We start from the raw sequence: 10,376 nt of genomic DNA, 5'->3' as shown, positions 1-10,376 counted from the left end.
GGATTCAACTTCGGGCTGATCACCGTATCCGAACTCTTTTACCTTGCGGTCGAACTCTTCAGTGTCCATGGAGGGGGTATCCCCGGAAATTGGGCTTAGGTTGCCCAAAATCGACTCTTCAACCGGAGATCCGCTTTCTCCGACAGCCTCATGCTGATCCGGAGCAACGTTGTCTTCCGGTGCCTCGACCTGCTCAGGACCAGCTCCGACTTCATGAGGGGCGGTTCCGGCGGTATGGGCCAAGAAGTGTACGAAGTGACACCTTTGCTTCTCTAACACCAGGGAGACCCAGGCGGATCTGCATTGGTCTTCCACCTCTGTCTCCTGCTCCGGGGCGGATTGGGTGGGTTTTAATTTTTCCAGATCCAAGGCGGAATCTTCCTTGGGAAGTTCCTGCATCTCAGATTGGATCTTCGCGACTGCGTCCTGCTCAGCGGCGGTCGCGTCAGCGCTACTTACCAGCGGGTTTCCGTCGGGATCGACGGTTTCCCCAATGAAGATGTGTATGCCGCCAACTGGGACGATGGAGAGCTTGACGGGGTCAGTCTTAGCCGGAATCCAGCACTCATCCGGAGGGACGATCGGCAGATTTCCGGCGTAAAGGACACGCCCCACAGCGATGGTGTCGTCGTAGCTTCCCATGGCGGAACCCTCCCGGTTCCGGCCTCCAGACGCCGCTGGCCCCACGGTGGGCGCCAACTGTCGTTGCCTATTCGACGGTACCTCGAAGGAGGGATCCTCACGAGGGGGAGAAGAAGTGGGGGCCATAGGGCGGAGTGCACACGGGACGCTGGTACGCGATTTACCCAGCTTCGGAACACCTGCACGATGACAGGGCCTACTGCTGCTTGTCTGGAATTATCTGGGCGCTTTCGCGTTGTTACAATGAGTTGTGGTTGTGCCTCTAGGGCTCCCGGGATCCGACTTATAAAGGCGCACGGATCTAGGGTTTACATGGAGAGTCCTAGCCGGAATACAAGTTGCCTAACTACGGTACAATGCCTTGTCGTGTACATCAAGGATCCGCCTTCCTGTAAGAACGTGTTGGATCCGGATACTTCATGGGCCGTCACGGATCCGACTTCCTTCGTAGGTCGGTTGGGATCCGGCTTCTTGTTCCTGGGCTGGACTTCATCCTTCAGGATCTACAGCAACTGGGCCGCCCGATGGGCCTCATGCCTCATCACCAACTATGAGCCACCCGGGCTTGCCAGATCTAGGCCATGCCGTTGATATACCCATAAAGTATACCCACAACACAATCCTACATAGTTTATTTGTTTGATCCTACCTACATACTAGTTTATTTGTTCAGCTGCTGTGGTGAGGCTGGCCCTGGGCGTGTGCACGTGGTTTTTCTTTCATGTTGGCTTTTTATTTCAATTTCCACAAACTAATACATAATTTGGAACGTGGTTTACACGAAAACATAATTGGGAACGTGGTTTTCCACAAACTAATACATAGTTTGAACCGTCGTGGACACAAATATAAAATTTTGCAAAGAAACTAAACCTAACTAGGCCGTGCATCGAAGGTTTCCTGTGTTCGCTGCTAAGAAAGAACACTCGAGGGCACACCCAGTCACCTAAACTGGAAAATCCAGCGGGAGGATGGTGCCCTTGTTGGTTCTACCGATGAAGCGAACAGGCAGAAACCTCCGTGCACGTATTCGCTGCGAAGAAACAACACTCATTCAGTCGTCCTCCTCGTCGGTGCTGTCGCCCTGGTAGTCCCGGCGGCACCGCGTCTCGTCGAAGACCTTGACGCTCATGTCCCTGTCGCCGAAGTAGGAGAACAGGAGGATGAAGCCGGCTTGGAGGCTGTGGTGCCGCGCGAACTTCTCCCAGCCGATGTTGAGGTACATCTTGCCGCGCGGGTCGTAGATCACGTCGACGATCCACCGGTAGTAGTCGCACGCAGCCTCCCGCAGATGCATCGTGCGCGGGCGATCGTCGCCGGCCACGTAGTCGGCGAAGGAGTCCGACAGCCTCTGGATGCCACGCGGGTCGCCCTTGAGGACGAGGACGAACTCGAACTGGCTGGCCGGCTCCACGTCCATCTCCGACGATGATGAAGCCGGCGGCGTGGAAGGCGACGGCGAGCGTTCAGCTATGCCGCGGCCACGACCGCGGCCACGACCACGGCCGCGGCCGCGAGGTCGGCCTCCGCCTCTACCAGACATAGCGTCGAGTCTTGTTGAGAGATGGTGGCGGCTAGGGTTTGGGAGAGAGGCGCTAGGGTTTGTGTGTGAGAGGGACGATGGGAGGCGCCCCTTTTTATAGGCCGGAGGGAGGCGGAGGAGCGGTGGCGCTCATTAACGCCGCAAGACGCAGCTAGGGCGCGACGGACGCGCCGCCGCGTCGCCGCGGAACCGCACCGTCGCCGCGTCGGCTGCGGAATCGCACCGTCGCTGCGGGAACCGCACCGCCAATAACTTTCGTCGCGAGGTAGGCGACGGTTAGGTTAAAAATTAATTGTGCCGCTGACGAGTCGGCCCCGCCACTCCCCGCCTCGCTTTTCGTTGTGTCCGGCGTCCCCTGTGGGACGGGGACGGGCTCGGGGCGCCGGACACTGAATGGGGGCGCGCCGGACAAAAAAGGGCTTTGGGGGACGCGGCTGGAACGCTTTTTTTGTCCGGCGCGCCCCAAATCCCTTTGGGGGACGGTTTGGGGGACGCGACTGGAGATGCTCTTATCCCTCTGTAAATCAAACATTAGGGCATCTCTAGCGGGCCGGCTAATCTGGTCCAAGCGCGTTTGAATCGGTTCGGGCGGATATATGGAGCACCTCGGCCTCCTCCTCCACCTACCCACCTCCGGCGACTTCCCACAAATTTCAAAAAAAATGCAGGCGAAATTCTGGTGGCCCCAGATCTAGATCTGGCCACCATTTTTTAAAAAAAAATTAAAAACAAAATTCTGTGGCGCACCATCGCTGGGTGCGCCACAGAAAGTTTTATGTGGCGCATGCCTGCCTGGTGCACCACAGAAGTTTGATAATTCGGTGGCGTATGTAGATACGCTTCACAGAAATAAAATATAGTGGCGTGATTTCTGTGGCGCATGAAATAAAATTTAGAAAGGGGGTCGAGGGGTGCCGCCAGGGGAGCTCTCGGTCGCGTGCGGGCGCGGCACGAGAGCTAGTGTTTCCATAGAAATGATACTAGGGGACCAGACTACGTAGCGGCGCCGCACGCACATAGCCCCCGTGCGGCGGCTGACTAAAAGTGATTCTTTGATCCCATCTCTGCTTTTCACGCTTTTCATTTTACAACACGTTTTTTACGTACAAAAGCATCTTCCACCGGCCGCACACATCAGCCACCATAGCTCTTCAATTTACAACACACTCTTTTTTCACTGGGTCAAGCGCACAAGCATCAGCCCTGGGCCCCTGCCTACCCAAATCAGACACAACCAAGTCTCACAAGACGTAACAGGAAAAACGAGAGAACGAAAAGATGCATCAGCAAACTCCAGCAACTCCATGTCAGATCCTGGCAAAATTACCAGGTATTACAAGGTTAAATTTAGCTTAATTCAAGGACATAGATTTTCCGGGTCTTTGATTCTGCTCACTTGCTGATCATTATTGCCTACACAAAAATACAATGATGCATTTAAGAAGCAACTACCAGATTATCTAAATAGTGTCAATTATCAGGTTAACCTTGTTAGCAACTACCAGATTAACGAGAGTTCTTTGGTAAAACCACAATTGCCAGATTAATTATCCATGACTGCCAGATTAATTAGCTAGAATTGACAGATTAATTGGCAGCCTAAACAATTTGCCATGTTCTTTGACAAAGTAATTACCAGATTAATTAGCCACGATTGCAAGATTAATAGTGTATTAAACCCATGAACTTTGCCAAACCAATATCCAGATTAATTAGGCACGATTGCCAGATTAAATTAGCTATAGCTACCAAATTATTATCAACAAACTTTGACTAGCATGGAAGACTCACGTAGTGTAGAGTATAGAGCTCGACTTCTTCTACGGCCGTTTCTTCCAGATTCTACTCTCCCTGGTGCATGTCATTGGCCTCGTGCGGCTGCTCTCAGCGGAGGCAGCGCCCAAATGTGTGCGGACATCTGCCCAGCGAGCTGCTCGGCGGTTCACCGCAGTACGACCTCTTGTGGTGTTGGATACAAAGTCTGCGATTCGCCTCGTCAGCGACCTCCCCACAGCCTCCTCGTCGGCAAAGAGCATCCCTGCCGCGTGCACGCTGGCGACGACCTCCCTTGAGGAATGCCCCGCGCGCTCGAAGCCAGCCCGACGACGGCGGGGTCCCCCGGTGCGTGCCCAGCGGCAGCGGCCTCCGTTGACGCCAGCCAGACGGCGGCGTCCCCCGGCGCGTGCCCTCTGCCTACCGGCAGCGGCCTCCATTGACGCCAGCCTGACGGCGGCGGCGTTCCCCGGCGCGAGCGGCTTCCCTCAACGCCAGCCGACGGAGGCGGCTACGCCGGCGACGGCGGCCTTCTCCCCAGGCGTGTGCCGGCGGCAGCGGCCTCGACACCAACACGACGGCGGCGGCCTTCCTCGAGGAGTGCCCAGCGGAGGCGGTCTCGACGATTGCCCGACGGTGGCGGCATCCCCGTTGCGAGCTTCTTCCCTCGACGCTAGCCGACGCCCGACGGCGACGGTGGCCTTCTCCCCAGGCACGGCCTCCTCGAACAACCCTGCGTGGAGCTTCTACATAGAGAATGAGTGGTGGAGAGCACTCCACGAGATGATAAGGAGTACTATGCGGTGCGCGGCCCTTAAAGGGACGGACGTTTTTTTCCGCCGCACGGACGAGGGAGCGGTGCGGCGCTTCTCCGTATCTTTTTCCATGATACTAAGCTAGAGTAAGTCTGTGGATAATGTGCTTAATTAGGGAAGAACTCGGATCCTCATTGAAGCTCTGATCATTTGTATGCAGCATTTGATTGCAGCATCAGCTGATAGTTGAGACAGGTCAACCGGTTGATTTACCAAGTTTGGCGAATTAATTTGCATATATGGGAGGAAAACATCTTGTCATGGAACAAAAGTTAGTATAAAAACGGCAGCAGGTCATCGACAAACATCATTATCGTTGTCGCGGTCATCGTGACGAATCTCTGCAAGAATCACGGTGAGCGCCAGGACGAAAGCTTGGTCGACACCTGCGTTGATGCTAACTCTATACTGCAGCGAATTGATCAGCAAATCGAGCAGTCCGCCCGTACGCTGTATCTGAGCAACGACGGTGCCGTCTCGGGACCGGGAGACGGTGTAGTCGCTGCTAAAGAAGCCGCCGCTGCGGACGACGAAGTCGGCGGGGTCCCTGCCGCCGTGGCCGGCGAGGTGCACGTGGACATCGCCAACACCGAATATCGATGGCTGCGCGACGGCGATGAATAGCAGGTCCGTACGTCTGGTGCTGTCCCCTGTGTACACCTCCCACGTACGGTAGATCTCGAAGACGGTCGGCCAGCGCTGCACGGTGAGCACGGGGCGGCGCGGCGCCGCGGAGACGTCGACGAGGAGGTGGCGGCGGAACCAGCTGAGGACGGCCTTCTCCGCCCGCATCGCCTGCGCGCCGTCGGCGTCCGTGACGGAGAAGCCGTTCGAAAACGTGTCGGTCACCTTGAACGCCGTAGCGTGTGGCGCGCAGTACCGCGCGTCCACCACCGGCGCCGCCGCGTTGCCATTGTCAGTTGTGACCGTGTCCATCGAAATCGATACAAATCCACAGATCGCGTCAGGCTAACAAACATATACGTACTACAGTACGTGATTTGGCTGGAACGCGGAAGGACGGAACCATCAAAATCAGAGTCTCTCGACTCTAAGACGTACTAGGTTTTCCTTGCTGTACAAGACACCATCCCTCTGGCAGATGTGGATTAAAATGTTTGGATTGCGCATGTATCTTTCATCTTGTGAAGGCGCTCGACAATACGTGCAGTCGTCGGTCGCTGAAGAAAGCGTCGCAGCTGCTGTTGCAGCAAACACATGTGATCGAGGATGCAGCCGCGCGCTGGTGTTCCTACGAAATACGATGATAACGCCATGACATGGACGAACCATACCCAAGGTGTCGATCACGATCAGGTAGGAGGCACAATTTTGTATCGTGCTCTTTGTTTTGAAATAGGCTTTCACACTATTTTATAAATAAAAGCAATCATAATTATGCAAAGTTTGAGAGCAAGTTATAAAGGTAAAAGAAAAATTTGTTAGGGCAACGACACAAACATGCCCAAACTACAACAAAAAGCGAAGAGCCCGGCCTCGAGAGAGAGGAGGATCATACGGCCGGTGAGGAAAAATGCTCTCGCGACTCAGGGGCGACTCCGCTCCAAACCCGACCCGAGGTCCTGTTCATGGCGGGATCTCCTCGATCCGCGTCCATGGCGGGCCAGGGGGGTGGAGAGCGCCTCTACACGCGTCACGCGAGCATCCGCCTCTGCCACTTGCCACCTTCACAACACCAATCTCTTCCACTTCGAGCTCACCGCCGATAGCTAGATTCCTTCCGAAATCCAGAGCGAATCGAAGGCTGACACTGGCGATCTGCGCGGATGAGGAGGGAGAGGAGGCGGGGGAGCGGCCGTGGTGGTGGGAGTGCGGTGTCGGAGGCGGGGAAGAGTAGGTGGGACCTCGCGAAGGCGCTACGGGTGCGGAAGCTGGATCGACAATGGCGAGGCAGAGGCCGTCGCGCAGGGTGCATGGTGAGGACGGAGTTCAATCGCCTCGGCGCGGAGGCTTCAGCTTCTGCGTGGGTTCGTTTGGGCCAATCGCCGTTGATCCCGAGCTCGCCTTCCTCGGGACAGCGGCGGGGATTGAAGTCTCAGGCGGCGCCAGCATCAAAAGTCGCCGCAGATGTGGTTCTGGCGCTGCAGGCGCCGTTGCAGGGGCGGAAGCCTGGTCCGAGAATCGTGCTGTTGCAGGAGGCGGTACAGAGAGATCTGGAGCTCCAGGACATGGCGCAGAGCTTGCCGGTGAACAAGCGGCGCCCGGTGGAGAGGGGTTTTTGCCCGGCGAGGCAATTGTCCCCATTCGACTTGGCAGTCCAGAGAGCTCATGCGCAGCTTCCTCTGCATTGGAACAAGAGACCTCGGCCGCTGGGGCTGGCGGTCTCAGAACTGAAGGCAGCACTAGCGCTGCTGATTCTCAATCACCATGCGCAGCTGTTGGAGTTGCCTGCAGAAGGTTTCGAGTCGTCCGAAGCTTGATAGGGACTGCTGCTCTGAGTATTGGCGGGAAAGGGGAGAGAGAGGAAGTGGTGGTGGGTTCCAGGAGCTTGTCCATGGCGCAGTGGACCGAGTCAAACAGCAGGTGCTCTGTACCCGCGGTGGACATGGAGGATAAGGAGATCGAGCTACTTTTTGAGCAACTCTGGAATATCCCGAAGCATCTGGCCAAGCCACCCACGAGGGGAGCGGCATATATAAACCCTCCTCTCCTCCCTAGGGTTCGCAGTTCTCCCCCTCCGCCGCCATTGCCACCAGAGAGACCAGCCCTATGCTACTTGGGGGCTAATGAGTGTGAGTTTATAGATCTAGAGGTGGAGGAGCTGATCATGGCTGATCGTGGCCGTGGTGGGAGAAACAAGGGAAGAGGATCTGGTGGGGGAGAGGTGATAACTGGAATCGTCAGCAACACAGCAACCAGTTCAACCAGAACTCCCAGCAGCAACAGCAACAGCCATTCCAAGAGTTCCAGCATAATCAAGGTGGCTTCCCTTTCCCTCCTCAACCTTATGGTTTTGTGCCTGGAGGGATGCCTCCTCCTTGGGCCTTCCAGGGAGCATATCCTCAATTCCCTCCACAGCAGTTTGGGTATCCATCCAACCAGTGAATTCTAAAGATTTCTCTCAGAACAACCAGAATGCAGAGGGTGTGAATGTTGCTAAAGGAAAAAGTGGAGAACCCAAGCAGATGCAGAAGAAGAAAAGTGGAGGGAGTGGGGAAACTGCTCAAGTGATCCCAAATCAGATGTCCTATGTGGATACTATTTGTCTTGGCTGTGGAGAACCTGGGCATTTCAAGCAGTCATGTGATAAGAAGGCTCTCTGTTTTATCTGCAAGGCAACCAACCATGCTGTTGAAGGTTGTCCTGTGATCAAGATGCCTCCTCAGGTAGCTAAGTATATTGGAAGTGCAGCTAATGGCCTGGGATTCTTTCACATTGAGATCCCTGATGTAGTGGTGAACCCTGTGGCTACTACCAAGAACTGTGGTTTGGTGTTGATAGAAGAGGGCAACATAACCAAAGCAGAGCTAGCTAAGGAGTTTGCTGGAATTTACAGAACAAATTGGCCTTGGCAGATCAGAGAGCTCACTCAATGGTCTTATCTGGTCAAATTTCCACCACATCTCCCAGTGGACCAGGTGATTGGCTACCCCAGGTTTGGTCTGACAAAACCTGGTGTCTGGGTGAAAGTGGAGGCTTGGGATGATGATCCAGATCCTGTAGCTGTCATGCAAGAGACTTGGATGAAAATCCATGGCCTACAACCTCCATGGTGTGAATGGAACTGTATTGCTCAAGCTGTTTCTGTATGTGGCATTCTGGAGGAAATAGATTGGATGAGTGTGTTCAAAGATTGTGCTGAGGTGGTTAGGGTCAGGATAAAATGCAGAGATGCCACTAGAATTCCTGCTGGCAGGTTGTTCCATTTTCAAGGAAAGTTTCATCAATTGCTGTTTGAAGCAGAAGGAGAGCCTGCTATGGGGGTGGCTGAGGACCCTCCTCCTCCACCTCCCCCTCCTTCAGATGGAAATGATGAACATGGAAATGAAGGGCAAGCTGGTGAAAGGCAGGATGGTATGGAGACTGGTAGAAATAGTGCAGCAGGGAATGCTAATGCTAATTCTACTGTGATGACTCCTGGTGCTTCTAGCTCTGGGTCTGTGGTGAGAAGACTTGTTGCTGATGGGGAAGAGGTCAAGGAGTATGTCAGTGGTGCAGAGGTGTATGACCTGCTGCTCAAGAATGGCTGTGTTGGTGATGATGGTAGGTTTATCTGGAAAGGTGGTGGTAGTTGCTCTCAAGATGAAGTGGGAGAAGAAGTTCAGACTTTCCTCTTGGAGGAACAGGGGGTTCTTGCTGGTCAACAGGAGGGTGATATGAAGACTTTGGAAATGAAGGTGGATGATCTTGAAGCTGCTCTACCAGATGAATTCCTTCCCACTCTGGAGAAACCTGACAAAGAGGTGATAATGGACAAAGTTGACAAGGATAAAGGAAGGAAGAAGAAGGCTTGGGGACCTGTGCAAGCTACCAGACAGAGCTCTAGGGTGGATACTTCCATTAATGTCATGAAGAAAGCTATTGAGTACAAGAAGAGGAGTAATCTAGAGGAGCCTAACAAGAAGATGAAAGGTATAATGTAGTCTAATGCTTTTCAGTCTCTTGATGTTGATTATCTTGAATCTTTGGCTAGAAAGTTTGGTGTTGATATTTCTGCTATTAGTGCTAATGGTAGGGTAGAGAGTAACTGATGACCCACAAGTATAGGGGGTGTATCGTAGTATCTTCGATAAGTAAGAATGTCGATCCCAACGAGGAGCAGAAGGTGTTGACAAGCAGTTTCGATGAAGGATTCACTGTAAATGCTCACAGACAAGTATTCAGGGGGGTTTGATGTAACAGTTGAATAAAGTACGAGTATGTAAAGTGCGAGAGTAATAATTGCAGCGAGTGGCCCAATCCTTTTTAGCACAAAGGACAAGCCGGTTTGTTTACTTATAATGACCAAACGTTCTCGAGGACACACGGGATTTTAGTCTAGTGCTTTCGCTACATACGGCTAAATAATCTTCATTGTTGTGATAAGTGTTGTGTGGGTGAACCTATGCTAATGTACCGCCCTTCCTAGGACTAATACATACTTGTGATTATACCCCTTGCAAGCATCCGCAACTACAAGAAAGTAATTAAGAATTAAATCTAACCACAGCCTTAAACTCTGAGATCCTGCGATCCCTCCTGCATCGATATACCAACGGGGGTTTAGGTTTCTGTCACTCCGGCAACCCCGCAATTGGCAAACGAGTACAAGATGCATTCCCCTAGGCCCATAAATGGTGAAGTGTCATGTAGTCGACGTTCACATGACACCACTAGAAGAATAACACCACAACTTAAATATCACACCATTGAATATTACTCAACCATAGTTCACTACTAACATTTAGACTTCACCCATGTCCTCAAGAACTAAACGAACTACTCACAAGACATCATACGGAACATGATCAGAGGTGATATGATGATGAATAACAATCTGAACATAAACTTGGTTCAATGGTTTCACTCAATAGCATCAACAACAAGTAGGAATCGATACCGGGAGAGTTTCCCCTATCAAACAATCAAGATCAAACCCAAAT

The 10,376-nt window shown here is 53.1% G+C and overlaps 1 protein-coding gene and 1 long non-coding RNA gene across 2 annotated transcripts; both read right to left on the bottom strand.

Moving 5' to 3' along the window:
• Positions 1–3,436: 3,436 nt before the first annotated feature.
• Positions 3,437–4,853, bottom strand: LOC127292155 (uncharacterized). The gene is made up of 2 exons (XR_007844967.2): positions 3,977–4,853; positions 3,437–3,598 (listed from the first exon to the last, which is right to left on the bottom strand). It is a non-coding gene; the product is annotated as an uncharacterized lncRNA (long non-coding RNA).
• A 214-nt stretch (positions 4,854–5,067) lies between these two features.
• Positions 5,068–5,709, bottom strand: LOC127346682 (protein LURP-one-related 10-like). The gene has a single exon (XM_051372959.1). The coding sequence runs from the start codon at positions 5,707–5,709 to the stop codon at positions 5,068–5,070; it is 642 nt and encodes a 213-aa protein (XP_051228919.1).
• Positions 5,710–10,376: the final 4,667 nt, after the last annotated feature.

The sequence above is a fragment of the Lolium perenne genome, chromosome 4 (genome assembly GCF_019359855.2).
Source record: "Lolium perenne isolate Kyuss_39 chromosome 4, Kyuss_2.0, whole genome shotgun sequence".
NCBI classification, from domain to species: Eukaryota; Viridiplantae; Streptophyta; class Magnoliopsida; order Poales; family Poaceae; genus Lolium; species Lolium perenne.
This window is presented reverse-complemented; position numbering and strand designations above follow the sequence as displayed.

Coding starts and splice junctions, on each gene's coding strand:
- LOC127346682 (XM_051372959.1), bottom strand. CDS start 5,709: ATGGACACGGTCACAACTGACAATGGCAACGCGGCGGCGCCGGTGGTG.